General features: G+C 38.3%; 1 protein-coding gene across 1 annotated transcript in view; it reads right to left on the bottom strand.

The window, feature by feature from the left end:
* LOC136885263 (gastrula zinc finger protein XlCGF57.1) overlaps nucleotides 1–11937 on the bottom strand; it is a 33971-nt gene extending 22034 nt beyond the window's left edge. Inside the window, exons 1-3 of the mRNA XM_067157745.2 lie at nucleotides 11362–11937; nucleotides 5611–5684; nucleotides 5350–5472 (exon numbers count right to left, since the gene is read on the bottom strand). Coding sequence (XP_067013846.2) covers nucleotides 5350–5472; nucleotides 5611–5658 — 171 coding nt within the window. The 5' untranslated portion in view covers nucleotides 5659–5684; nucleotides 11362–11937. The remainder of the gene's footprint in view (nucleotides 1–5349; nucleotides 5473–5610; nucleotides 5685–11361) is intronic.
* Between the last annotated feature and the right edge of the window lie 929 nt (nucleotides 11938–12866).

Genomic DNA, 12866 nt, shown 5'->3' with positions numbered 1-12866 from the left:
AGGATCTCTCCTGTAACGGGTTAGGGACCACGTGGACTGCACAGAACACAAGGAGCACCATGACTCAGAATATGTCCACTCCCATTCCATAGCAACTGGTATCCCGACTCTCAGGACCATTTACTAAGCCACTTAGCCATTGCCCACGGTTCATGAACTAGGATGCGACTACAGCAGAGGTGCCAACCTTTGAAGTGGGTTATCAGTAATCAAACTCTGCCCCTTAACAAAATTTTCGAGTCAAGTCCATAGAAAGTTCCTCCCTTCTCAATAATGATACTCCCTTTTCCCTTCCTGTCAGCAATCTATTCTAGAGTATATCATATTTTCAATAATGATTTCACACTGCCTGTTAATTCAGTGATAAAACATTCTTTGTAAATTGTTTCACACCCAGCAGCTGCTTTTCAATATAGATTTTCTTGAAGCATCCTTTCCTCTGTGATACACTTTCGTCTTTTGAACCAATAAGTGTACCTACATGTGCTTAATGTAGCTCTCATTTCTGTAAATACAGCATTACTTAAGAATTTAGAGTGGAGAAGAACAGAGCAGAGTTCCTTCATTCACACAATGAATTTAACAACGCTTATGGGTAACAAAAGGAAGTGACGATCGAATAGCATTGAAACTCAGAAGGTTGAGCAGAAATGCTGCAAAGGATTGAAAATCTTTCCTTCTTTCTTTGTTCTTCCATAGAAAATTATTTTTTCGTGTTAATGTCACCTTATTACATGTTATGAGTCTCATCATGAGACAATACACACAGCAGTAGAATAACAACTGCCAGATCATCTCAAACAACCAACAAGACTAGTTACCTCTCTGTAAACACTAGGGGTAAGCATTGTTAAACTTCCACTCATTAATAGAATGTTCTCTATGTTTCAAAACTTAGATTTATTTTCTTACACATTTCAGTTTTCAATATGCGCTACATTGTGAATTCTCCCACATCTAAGGCTTTATTGAACACCCTATTTGTTGACAGCTCACGACTACAATCTATTACAAAGATTATTCTAGAAGGAGACATAACACTTCTATACTGATGCTTCAAGCACCTTTCGACCTTATTACGCAACCACTTGGAGTTAACAACTCTACTGTAATTCTACGTACCTGATTCTCAATCAACAATGTTCGAAGATTTATTTTTTGATATTTTAATTAATCCATGCTTCATTAATATCAAATAATTTGTACAATCCAATTGTATGTCAGATCACTATGACTATGTCTCGTTCTACAAATAACCAACTTGTACTTTTTAAGACAAACACTAGTATTCATTCCATGTACATGTAATACAATGACAAGTTCAATACTGAATTTTAGTTGCATTTAAGCATCGCTTTCTCCACAGACTAGATTTTTATGACTGTTTTATCTTATATTAAAGCATGTATTATACTTCAATGAGTAACCCAGTTCAGGGCCCTGACTTAGCTTTACATTAAGTATGGCTGAAGATGCTTACAAAGCCTAAGCAAAACATGTCCCATTTTAACATATATGTAATATTTGTATCTTAAACTTTAAGATTGTAAAATATTGGAATGGTGGTTTTTAAATAAATTTGTTTGAAACTTTTACACTTAATGTCACCTTTCCGTAATAATTTTCCCTTTCACCATAATGCTGGAATTGTGAGGTGAATATAGACAGCACATGTTCTGACAACGAGTTCACAAGTGGTGCAGGTCTTTTGTTTCATGCCCATAGGCGATCGACTGTAGCAGGGGAATTAACCATTTATTGTTAAAATCGAATCGAACCTGGGATCCCAGTGACCAGCACACTAACAACTTAGCCATGGAGCCAGAAAGTTGACAAGTGGTGGGACTGGGTTTAAATGTATGTTTCCTACCAGTAGTAGGAGGCAAGGCAAAACCCTAATAGCCGATCGAGCAGGAAGGCGCATCCAGTCAGAGAGAATGCCGCATGTAGTAATTTTTCTCTCCTAATAGCCATGTAAATGGACAACTCACTTTTCCACCTGCACACACTGATTCCTTGACATAAGAGAACTATGATTATTACCACAAACTGTAGGAGTGCCTACCCTTGCTACCATATTGCATTGTAGTGCTTCTGGAAAAACCGTAAAATGGAAAGAGAATTTTTCTTTTTCTCCGAATATCGCCAGAAATTAATTTTCTCTACAGTTTTGTTAATAAAAATTTATTACAGGTAGAAATTGAGCAGTGAAGACATTTCCTGTTAAAAAAAAAAATTACAATTGGTAACTGGCAACTGGTCAATCATTTCATGTATTTACGGTATGCATTCTCCCAGGATGGTACGTATTAAGTGACATTTGAATAAAGGTGTAGCAAAGGTAATTCAGTGAGTTTGCAGTGATTTGTTCAAAATTGATTCTCAGACGTCTGTTTCATAAGTCTAGAGGGACAGAGTAACAAGTGATGGAAGTATTTTACACTGGTTTTTTCAGTCTGCAAAGCACCTTCACAATTCTCTAGTTCTGTGGCCTTTTTTACTTCTACACCAAACATAAACTGAGTCTGATGCTTTGCTTCTCTTATCCTCCTCCATTTGCCTCACATTACCCCACTAATAAAACACATAACTTCAACCAATAAGTTCATTCCGAACTTAGCCTTACAATCCCTCCTGCCATTGCTCCCACGTGTTTGTACCGGCAATTTGCTTTACGTTACACTGACACAGATAGGACTTACGGCAACAATGGGATAGGTAAGGGCTAGAAGTGGGATGGAAGTGGCCATGGCCTTAATTTGCCACGTGTGAAAATGGGAAACCATCGAAAGCCATCTTCAGGGCTGCCAACAGTGGAGTTTGAACCCAGAATCTCTAAATGTAAGCTATATGACCAAAACCATGCAACAATTATTCTTGCTGTCCTTGTGTCTTTTACTTCCAATTTCACTTTTGTATAGTAAAAGTGAACATGAAAACAAACCAGTGTAAAAATACTCCCATCACTTGTTACTCTGTCATATGTGTTCTCTAGATCTATGAAACAGACATCTGAGAATCAGTTTTGTACAAATCACTGCTGACTGATAACTGCAAACTCACTGAACTCCCTTTGCTACACCTTGATTCAAATGTCACTTGATACATACCATCCTAGGTGAATGCATATCCTAAATACATTGTATTCTCCTTCCTTGTAGGTTTCTTCAGTCTCAGAAATGCTGCACGTCATTTCAAGGTCCAGGCTTTCATCACATTGTGCCACTGAAAGCAAATTGTTGGCATAGGCCAAGTTGCTCATTACATTTCCACCTCATTGAATCCTTTATGCCTTTCATGTATACTACAAACAGTAAGGATGTAACTACTTCAAACAAAGAATTCATTCTCTCATAAATTGAAGTACGCCGCTGAACAACGCTGTACGGCACATGTTTGGTGAAGGGGACTTGTTAAGCGAACATTGATGAATGGCAAGGCTTACACATGGAAAAGTCACTGGAAGGTCGAATATCCATCTGTAGGTGGCAGGAAACGTCAGGTAACTGAAGCACTTCAGTGGAATAAAACTGTATAGCAAACAAGATGGCGGACATGTTTCGTCGAGCACTATTAACACATTAATGGGTCAAGGAAATGAAAAAGTAACATGTATCAGTGGAATGGTGTGAAATGGAAGAAGTTAAGGGACTCCGGAATGCCATACAAAATCTGAAGAGGCAAAGAGATGGCTGGAAAGACACCTCCATATACATCGAACAACGCTGTGTGTTACATGAAATAAATTTCATCGTTAAGTCCGTATTGTCATACGTGTACTTTTAGGTTAAGTCAATATTCCACCCTTACAATACCATAAGTTTATTGTCTATTTATTTAAACAACATTATTAACTATGGAGGGACATGTTTCGTCTAACTTGTAGACATCAGCCGTAAGATATTTAAGAAGAAGCACAGAAAAGACAAGGACAGAACAACACATTAAAATAAATCGGGTTGCCGAGCACGTCAACCAAACTAGCGAGTATGTTCCAGATTGTTCCAAGTACAAACATTCAAAATCTGTTGATGAACAAAATTAAAATCATACACATGAGATGATACAGTAAAGCTTGTTGTTAAAGTTCTTCTTGAGGGTGCCGTTGACATGCAGCATGCCGACGCACCTGAATGCTGAATACAGATGACTCTGTGGGTCAATATCTGCACCAGAGATGTAAGCTCTGTAATCAATCGACAATTCAAACCTATTTTGTAATTTTAATGCATGATGTGATGCTCTTGCTAGGTTCATGAAGGTTTTTTGATAAAATGTGGAATGCATTACCGTCACTGTCAAACTTTTATATCCCATTGTGCCAAAACAAAGGCTTTCCAGACATCGACGCCTTTTGAAAAATTATCAGTTTACAGTCATGCACAGCATTCATTCTGAATCACCCTGTATATTAATTACCCATGAAGAACTGAAGAAGTTAATGTGTGGCAAACTTCAAAATGACTCTCCTCAAAACTTAAGTGCTTTTGGGTTAACTTGGACTCTTCATATATGGACTTCAAGCAGCTACCTTGACCGGATCAGAAACGACTACAATCCAAGCATTGGAAGTGATGTTTTTCCAAAAGATAAGGAGAGACAAACTAAGAAATAACAAACTTTAAAACCAGCTGGAGATAGGAAGGAACTTGCGAGTAAACTACAGCAGTATGCCCACAAGAAAAGATTAGCTCCTGAAAAGATTCAGGAATATACTTGGATCAGGCTGTCCCATCAAGAAGACCCAGAGATGTATGGGAAAAACAAGTATGGAGAAACTCGCCCGCAAGAGAGACAGCATGACAACAAAAGGTGGAATATCAACTATTGTAGGAGAGAACAAATTTAAAAGAGGCCAATAAATTACAACACTACCTGGCTTGCTGGAGTGGATAAATGATGTCGACATCCTAACACAAGTCAGATTTTTCTCCGTTTCAATATCTTGAAATGACAGTAGCATTTCACTGAATGCCAGTCATTCATTTAACTGCATCTTGTATCTCACTTGTCAGATATATCAAAGTGAATTGTGCATTGTCATAGGTTCATCGCTTCCAGACAAAGTTATAAGACTACAAAGAAATTTTACGAAGCGAGTTGCTACTTTAGTTGTTCATGTACGCACAAGACCTCTAAAATTTCAGACGCAAGTTACTGGGATATATAACATTATTTGCACAAGCACAAAAAGTCCTAATTCTCACTAAATAATTGAACTTGGTATTGGCATTGGTATTCAGTCATAGTCAATAAAAAAACCAATTGTGACGTTTCCATATGAACTCACACTTATCAAGGTGTAAATCATCTTAATGAACAAATCCAGGGCAGAGATAAAATACTGACCTTAGGTTCATGTTCCTCATCAACCAATTCTGCCTGTCCATCTTCTTCATCAGAGTCATAAAATGCATGATCTGGCTCAACCTTTATTTCTATTACATTATCCGAGTGTAAAGGATTCGACTCCTGAAAATTGATGACCAAACACAGAGTCAATATGAAGTTTACAGAAGCTTGCTAATGCTATGCCTGAAACACTGGTCCTGGTGATTGAAATAATATTGCCTAGACCGAGTACATTACTGTATAAAGGATAACACTTACACTTTCAGCACTCTCTGCCTCACATTTTATGAACAGTGGCTGCTCCATGGTTTTCAAGGATTTACACAACAGAGCTGTAAATATGATAAAAAGAAGTTCAACAAACAGTAAAACAAATCACCCAATGAAATACCAGTCACTAGAGATAAGCAGGACAAATTGTGACATTTCGATACAAACTCATACTTGTCCGGGTGTAAATCATCTTAATAAAGGAATCTTGGACAGAGGTAAAATAACACTATATGTGTTATGGAATAAAAAAGGTGACCATGAGAAACTACTAAAAAGTGAACTTCTTAAGCAAGAAATATCTCACTTGGATTTTACTAAATTAGGCACACTCATTGACAAATCTATTCACAAACTTAATACTGAATGTTAATTGACGTATATTATGTTACAGAATGTTTATGCACATTTCAATATTCCAAATTCCAGGCGAATTTTTACAGACATTTTTTATCAGAAGCAGTACCAACTTTCACAATTTACACTATCATGAGCACTTTACCATTTAACATAAAAATTAATAAAAATTTCATGAAAAGACATTTTACCCCCCAGAGTCAGAGCCATTTTAAAGTATTTACAGTATACTATTCTCAAATAAATCAATTCACTTTGGAAAGGAAAATACAAAATGCCAGAAAATGTTATTACTTAAACAGATGGAATATAAATGTACCGGCCATCAGCCTGTGAATGGACTTTAGTGGAAAGTAATATTGTTGGTGTTAGGGTCTGCTGTGCCGCACCAAGTTTGCCTTGGTGACACTTCTTACCACATTCTTTGACCGCTATCGACATTTTTGTCAATCTATCCCCTGGACGTGACGTATGACTTGTTTTCTCCTTAACAGAGAGCGCTTCCGGCCAGCAGCCGAAGTGTCTCCGAGCAGTCTTGTGCTCACTTTCTTTGGAATAAGATCGTTAGACGGCGAAGCCAACATGGCGGTCTATAAAACAATGAGCCCCTTGAGATGTGAAATATTTTACTTGTGTCGTTTACTTTTCCTGCCGTGGATTTATCCACTCAATTGCCCGACTCTTCCTTTGAGTTGCTATTTTGTGACTACCTAAAGGCATTGCTCTCGGCCTGATTCTTCAGGTAACTTTCATTTCTTGGCTTGCTATGGTTGCGTAGGCATATTAGTTATATATTTTTCTGCTAATTTCACGTTTCATTTTACTGTAGGTTTCCTTTGATTTTTGTGTGCTCTATTTTTCGTGTCATATAAACCTGTGAGGATGGAGGATGATATTGGTCTGTTGTGTGATTGTTTTGCGTGCATGTGATATTATGCTTGAGACCTACTACTTTTTATCATTCGTCGATTTCTTTCATGGCTGAGCTCTGGATGTGTGTTGCTGTGTTTTGACGCTATGACTGGTAGTCATGTTCGTCCATGGCGAGGCGATATGGATACGTTGTGGGGGTGCTGGTTATGATGATGTTGTGGTGATTTAAGTTGGGTTATGCCTTGCCTCGATGCGGCGATCCTTTATCATTCTTACGCATCTTGTATATAGCACATGTCTTGCTATGTGGATTACTGTATATTCGTTATGTGTCTGGACATGCTGATTATTCTGATTTACGTACACTTCTCTTGGGTCTCTATGGTCCGTGTGTATGTGTGGTTGTGCTGTCTGTCTGCCTGATTAATAGTATTCTCCGTTTCTCACAGTGTTATTTTTATTTTTATTTACATTTTCTTTATTTTCGTTCTTTGGGCTATTTGCTGGCCTAATTATTTAGTACCGTTTGTTGTGTTCCTTTGAATGAGTCTTCTTTCATTGTTAGATTTGTTTACTCGCCTCGTAACTATGGCAACCATCTTTTATCTTTCTTTTGTTCTTTGAGATGCTGCGTATTCGAGATAGGGGATTGTTGTGATGAATCGCGTCTCTGGTGATGCTCGTTCTAATACACGGAGATATTTGAGTTGTGATCTGGATGTATCTACTGTTTTTGATGTGAGTGAAGTTCCTTTAATACATGTGCATTTTATTATTTCACTGTGGGGAGCGACGCGTCATATGTCATGCATACGATATAAGGTGGGGCAATCCAACCGTATGTTTGGAGATGTTTGGGGTTGTAAGAGGCGAATGTGGCCATGTTTGATTTGTGTTTGATGAGCCTCTTGGTATCAATTGGATGTATGAGACAGATACCTGACGTAAACCTCAGTGAGTAACATTTGTTCCTAATCATTATCTTTTCATCTATCTTGTTTTGCCTTATGTTTATCAATAAACCTCCATATTTTTGACCCCATTCTTTCATTTACTGGGAAGGGTTTTGGGTTCTTTCCATTCCCGTTCCTCCCCTTACTCTTATTAAGCTTGAGTTCAGCTCCAGGCTGTTTCAGTCTGTTCCAGCCCGTCCACGGCCTTTTAAAGAGGTAAGTAGGTAAGTATCCACGGACCTGTCGGTGTATGTATGTGAGAGTGTGTGTGCGCGTGTGTCTTTGGTAGCAGAGTGCATGTGTGTGTGAATCCTTGGTAGCAGAGAAAGTGTGTGTGTATCCCCTGTATGTGCGGGTGACTGCTCCATGCCACCATATTCTGTACTAACATTTTCATTTCTACTTCCAACATCTGCTCTAATCTGCTCGTCATATTCATGCTCTAATTCACCACTACTGTTTTTTTAGTTTTTTCTCAAATTTGCTTTACGTCGTACCAGTGCAGATAGGTCTTATGGCGACAATGGGATAGAAAAGGGCTAGGAGTAGGAAGGAATAAACTGTGACCTTAATTAAGGTACAGCCCCAAGCACTTAACTCCTATAAAAATCAGAACCCACAAAAGAAAAACCTTCAGGGCTGCCAACAGTACAGTTCGAACCCTGTCTCCCAAATGCAAAGAAATAGCTACATCATCCAAACCAGGCAGCCACATATTATTCAATTGTGCATGCTTCAAGAACACAGTACATTCTCTTCATCAGCGAAAAAGGTCTCTTAAAAGTCTTGACGACTTGATCAAAATCACATGCCACACTATAATATAAAACACCCTATGAATACAAAAACTGTCACTATAATTATTAATTCATCTTCTAATAAAAATCACCTCATCCCCATTAATGGGATTACAATTAAAAACCTTCAGGTGTTAGACAGAAATAAAATTTGTTGTCCAAGTTGACATCTAAATTATTTAAAAAGTCTCTTCCTTATTATTAAAGTACCTTGTATAGGTCCTACTCTATTTTATCCCACTTTTGGTGGAAAAATTAGTTCAAAATTAGTATGGAATACTATCATTTTCAACACATTTTACTCTAGTCCTCAAATAATATCAATAAATTGATTAATTGTACTTATTATATTCCCAACAACTCAATGTGTTTTGGCACCTTAAATGATAACACCATGCATCTTGGTAGGTGTGCTAGTTACCAACTGATGAGCCCAAATTGGTGCACTGGGGCAAAACGCTGGCAACATGAATGAGTTAGCTGCAAAATTTATAATGTCCAATAATGAACCAACTATATTGGTGAAAACCTTGCTGGCTCACTATTTATCAAGCCTGATAGCAAAATACGCCTGTGCTGTTTAGCGTGCAGTACATCTTAAGTTATTGGGATTCTTTTGCTCAACGTTCAAGGATGTTCATATTACAAGAAATGAAATTCATAGTTAATCTGTATTGTGAACCTTGAACAAGTGGTAAGGATGTTTCGAGGGTAAACTCCACCTTTACAATAATTAATTTTTTATTCCTTTTCAGAACAACATCAAAGGGATCTGTTCCGTCTCTATGTGGAGGACATCTTCAGTCAGAGAACAAAAATAGAGACTTGGGATTAAGTAGACGAGATGCTCGACTATGAGGTATTTAATACCTATATAGTTGAGCTGTTATTGGATTGAGCACACTGGGGTGAAATTCTAACAACCAGGAATGAGTTAGCTGGAAAATTTATAATGTCCAATAACGGACCAACTATGCTGGTATTATAAATTTACTTATTTGGGATAAATATTTCAGTTTCCCTATGGGAATCAACATCTCTATGATATGAGGTATGTTTCGAGCTGTCAGTAGAGAGTTGGCATTAGCAGATGAATAAGCTTGAGTGGAGCTCTTAAAAGGGGCTGCCTGGCTGAAGCGGTAAAAAGCATGCTCGGTTCGCCTGGAAGGACGTGGGTTCAAATCCCCGTCAGGAAGTCGTAAAATTTAAGAAACGAGATTTCCACTTCCGGAGGTGCATATGGCCCTGAGGTTCACTCAGCCTACACCAAAAATGAGTATCAGGTTAATTCCTGGGGGCGAAGGCAGCCGGGCGTAGAGCTAACCACTCTACCCCATCACGTGCCGCGGTTAACAATGGTGGAAGCCTTTACCTTCCACTCCTCCAAGGGCCTTCATGGCCTGTACGGAGGTGACTTTGTCTTTTGGAGCTTTTAAAAGTAGGAAAGATGAAGATAAAGTTGGAATTGAAGATGACAAATTGAGGCAAATATTCATTTATAGGACAAGGAGAAAGGGACTCGAATAAATTATCAAGGGAAATGTTCCATAAATTTCCAATTTCTTTGAAAATGTTTTTAAAAAACAGTTGACGGGAGTCTGCAACTTGGGCAACAGCCCTTACTGATCATGATGATTGATGACTGAAATAAGAGGAAATACAAATGTCAACGTGTTAAAAAACTGCGTCCTGACTTTTACAAAACTATAATTTTGCAATCTCAGGCATTTAATACAAAGAGGAAATGATAGCCACAATAATTCATTACTATATATCTCCCCATATAGAGTCCAGCTTCAAGACTAAATAGCGTGCTGGCCTTCAGTCACAGGGGTTCGGGAATTTTAACCATAATTGGTTAATTTTGCTGGCACGGGGGCTGGATGTGTGTGTAGTCTTCATCATCATTTCATACTCATCGCAACACACAAGTCGCCTATAGAAGTCAAATCGAAAGATCTGCATCTGGCGAGCCAAACTTGTCCTTGGACACACCCGTCACTAAAAGCCGTATGCCATTTCATTTCATTTCCCTTTACAGAAGATGATGAAACTCTAGAGTAGGGATCAAGCCCACAAAAAAAGAAGGTCGTAAGCTGATTTACAGAAAGTACGCTGTTCATTACATTTTTTAAAATATGAGCAGTCATGGTCACTTTAAATAACAACAGAAACTTACATTCTTAGTGTGAAGTGCTGCAGGGATCTAGTCCATCTAACACTGTCGTAAGGACTAAACATTGTAATGCTCAATTTTCCATGTCTTTGAGAATAAAAAGCAATGTGCAGACATAAAGAGATTATTTATGGCAACGGACCATATAAACATCTATCTACAATAACACAAGTTCTCATTTCTCATACATCACAGTCTCTCATTTATTCTGAAATTCAACATCTTTCCTATCCAATTTCCCTCAAGTCAAGCAGCCTGAATCTTCGTGGAAAAGTACTTCATAATTAGTCGTTTGAAGCATGGAACAAAGAAACGTACTTTACGTTTGGTCGCTTGAAGTTGGAGTTTACATATTTCAATCCGACACTACTGATAGTTGTTGTTGAACTGGTTATCATGCAAACCTAAGGTGAAAGACAAAGTAAATTTCTCGCCCGATTATTTCAAACATTTCTTGTCCCGGTTACAATCATTTTGACTTCATGGCTTTAATACACTGCTAATGTCCCAGTTTTTAATTAAATTACGGTAAGATTATGATTGCAGCTTTCACTCACAGGATAATATTCCGTCACTTCCTTACCTGGAACGTGTTAAGTTGTGAGCCGGTCCGCAGTGGTAACAGCTGAAGAAATCCTGTCGGGATCTACAACCTGTCTTTGTCGAACACAGTGAGAACAATCTTACGGCTGGCGCATACTGTCACTGCCTAGCGGGTAGCGCCTTGGTACCGGATTAAAATAGATTCATTCTTAATCATTAGATCTCGGATATATGCTGTACAAGCGCGGTGAAATATGCGTTTAGTACGCCCTTATTTTCATTCTAATAACCACTTGTATGACATGCAAACGGAACATTCCTGTCAATAGACTCACGCAATTCACGCACATGATTATCATGAATAAACAACTGAATGAAAATCAGAATGTTGCCATTGATGCTTTCACGACACGGCATAAGCCCAATGGCCTATACAGTATCGTGTCGAAAAACAGAATATTAATATTCACAGTACTTAAGCTGCGGCTGCTCCACTGCTACAAACAATCCATGCACAGTCTGTGAAACGTACCAATCTACCACACATCTCCTAGATAAGACACATGATGAATCAATTAGTAAGGTTGTGACAAACTTGAAGAAGCACACATCCCTCTCTCATTTTACACTGTACACCCTAATTTTCCTATCTACAATTTGCTTTGCAATAGGTTTCCTGATATAAGTCTGTGGTGCGTGTCTGTTAAAAGTAGCTTCAATGCGGAGAATGATCTCTTTACATCTACGGATGTGACAGGAGAGAACTGGAATTCGGAAGCGAGTCTCGGTGTACGATTTGAAAGTACCAGTTCCCTTTGAACGGTTTCATTGCCAGAAGACTTCAAAGAATTAATTATTTCACATTTTATTGAAGACTGCTTGTAAAACGTGCTAAAATAAAAGTCGAAAACATGCACAACACCGGTAAATCCAAAATTTGAAATGTATGCATTAATTTCAAATATTTGGAGATATATATGCGTACTATTAAAATTAATAATACTTCATTCTATTTCACATTCAAACGCAATTCCTTGTCGTTTTTGGAGGTCTGCTTACAAATCCGATGCCTACTTGTCAGACGCCGCTTTTCCTTGTATTTTACTTCCTGTATTTTTCTGTTACCGTAGCTTTGCGCCAAAAGTTAGGATCGAACCCACACCTAACATACGGTAAATAGAAAAGTGAATCCCTCCCCCACAGATCCAAAGTATTAACTCGTCTACAATAATAATAAATAACAACGGAGCGGAGTGACTCCGCGTACAACCGGGAGGAAAGTGGGTTCGATCCCTACCATCGGCCTATCCTGAGAATGGTTTCCCATTTTTACTTTCAGCCATATGCCAGGTCACAGCCATGGCCAGACTACACTAAAGGCTATGACACTGAAACTTGGCAACACTGTATTGTTACTCCTTGGAGTCTTACTTGTAACATATGGGAAGCTAACTTTAAATGATGTTTTCTGAAATAAAACGTTGCTGGAAGAGCAGTTTTCATTGGATACGTGTAAAACAAGGTGAAAATTGAATTAAATACGTC

Source organism: Anabrus simplex, chromosome 14 (assembly GCF_040414725.1).
Source record: "Anabrus simplex isolate iqAnaSimp1 chromosome 14, ASM4041472v1, whole genome shotgun sequence".
NCBI lineage: Eukaryota > Metazoa > Arthropoda > Insecta > Orthoptera > Tettigoniidae > Anabrus > Anabrus simplex.
The sequence above is the reverse complement of the archived record's forward strand: the minus strand, read 5'-3'. Positions and strand labels throughout refer to the sequence as shown.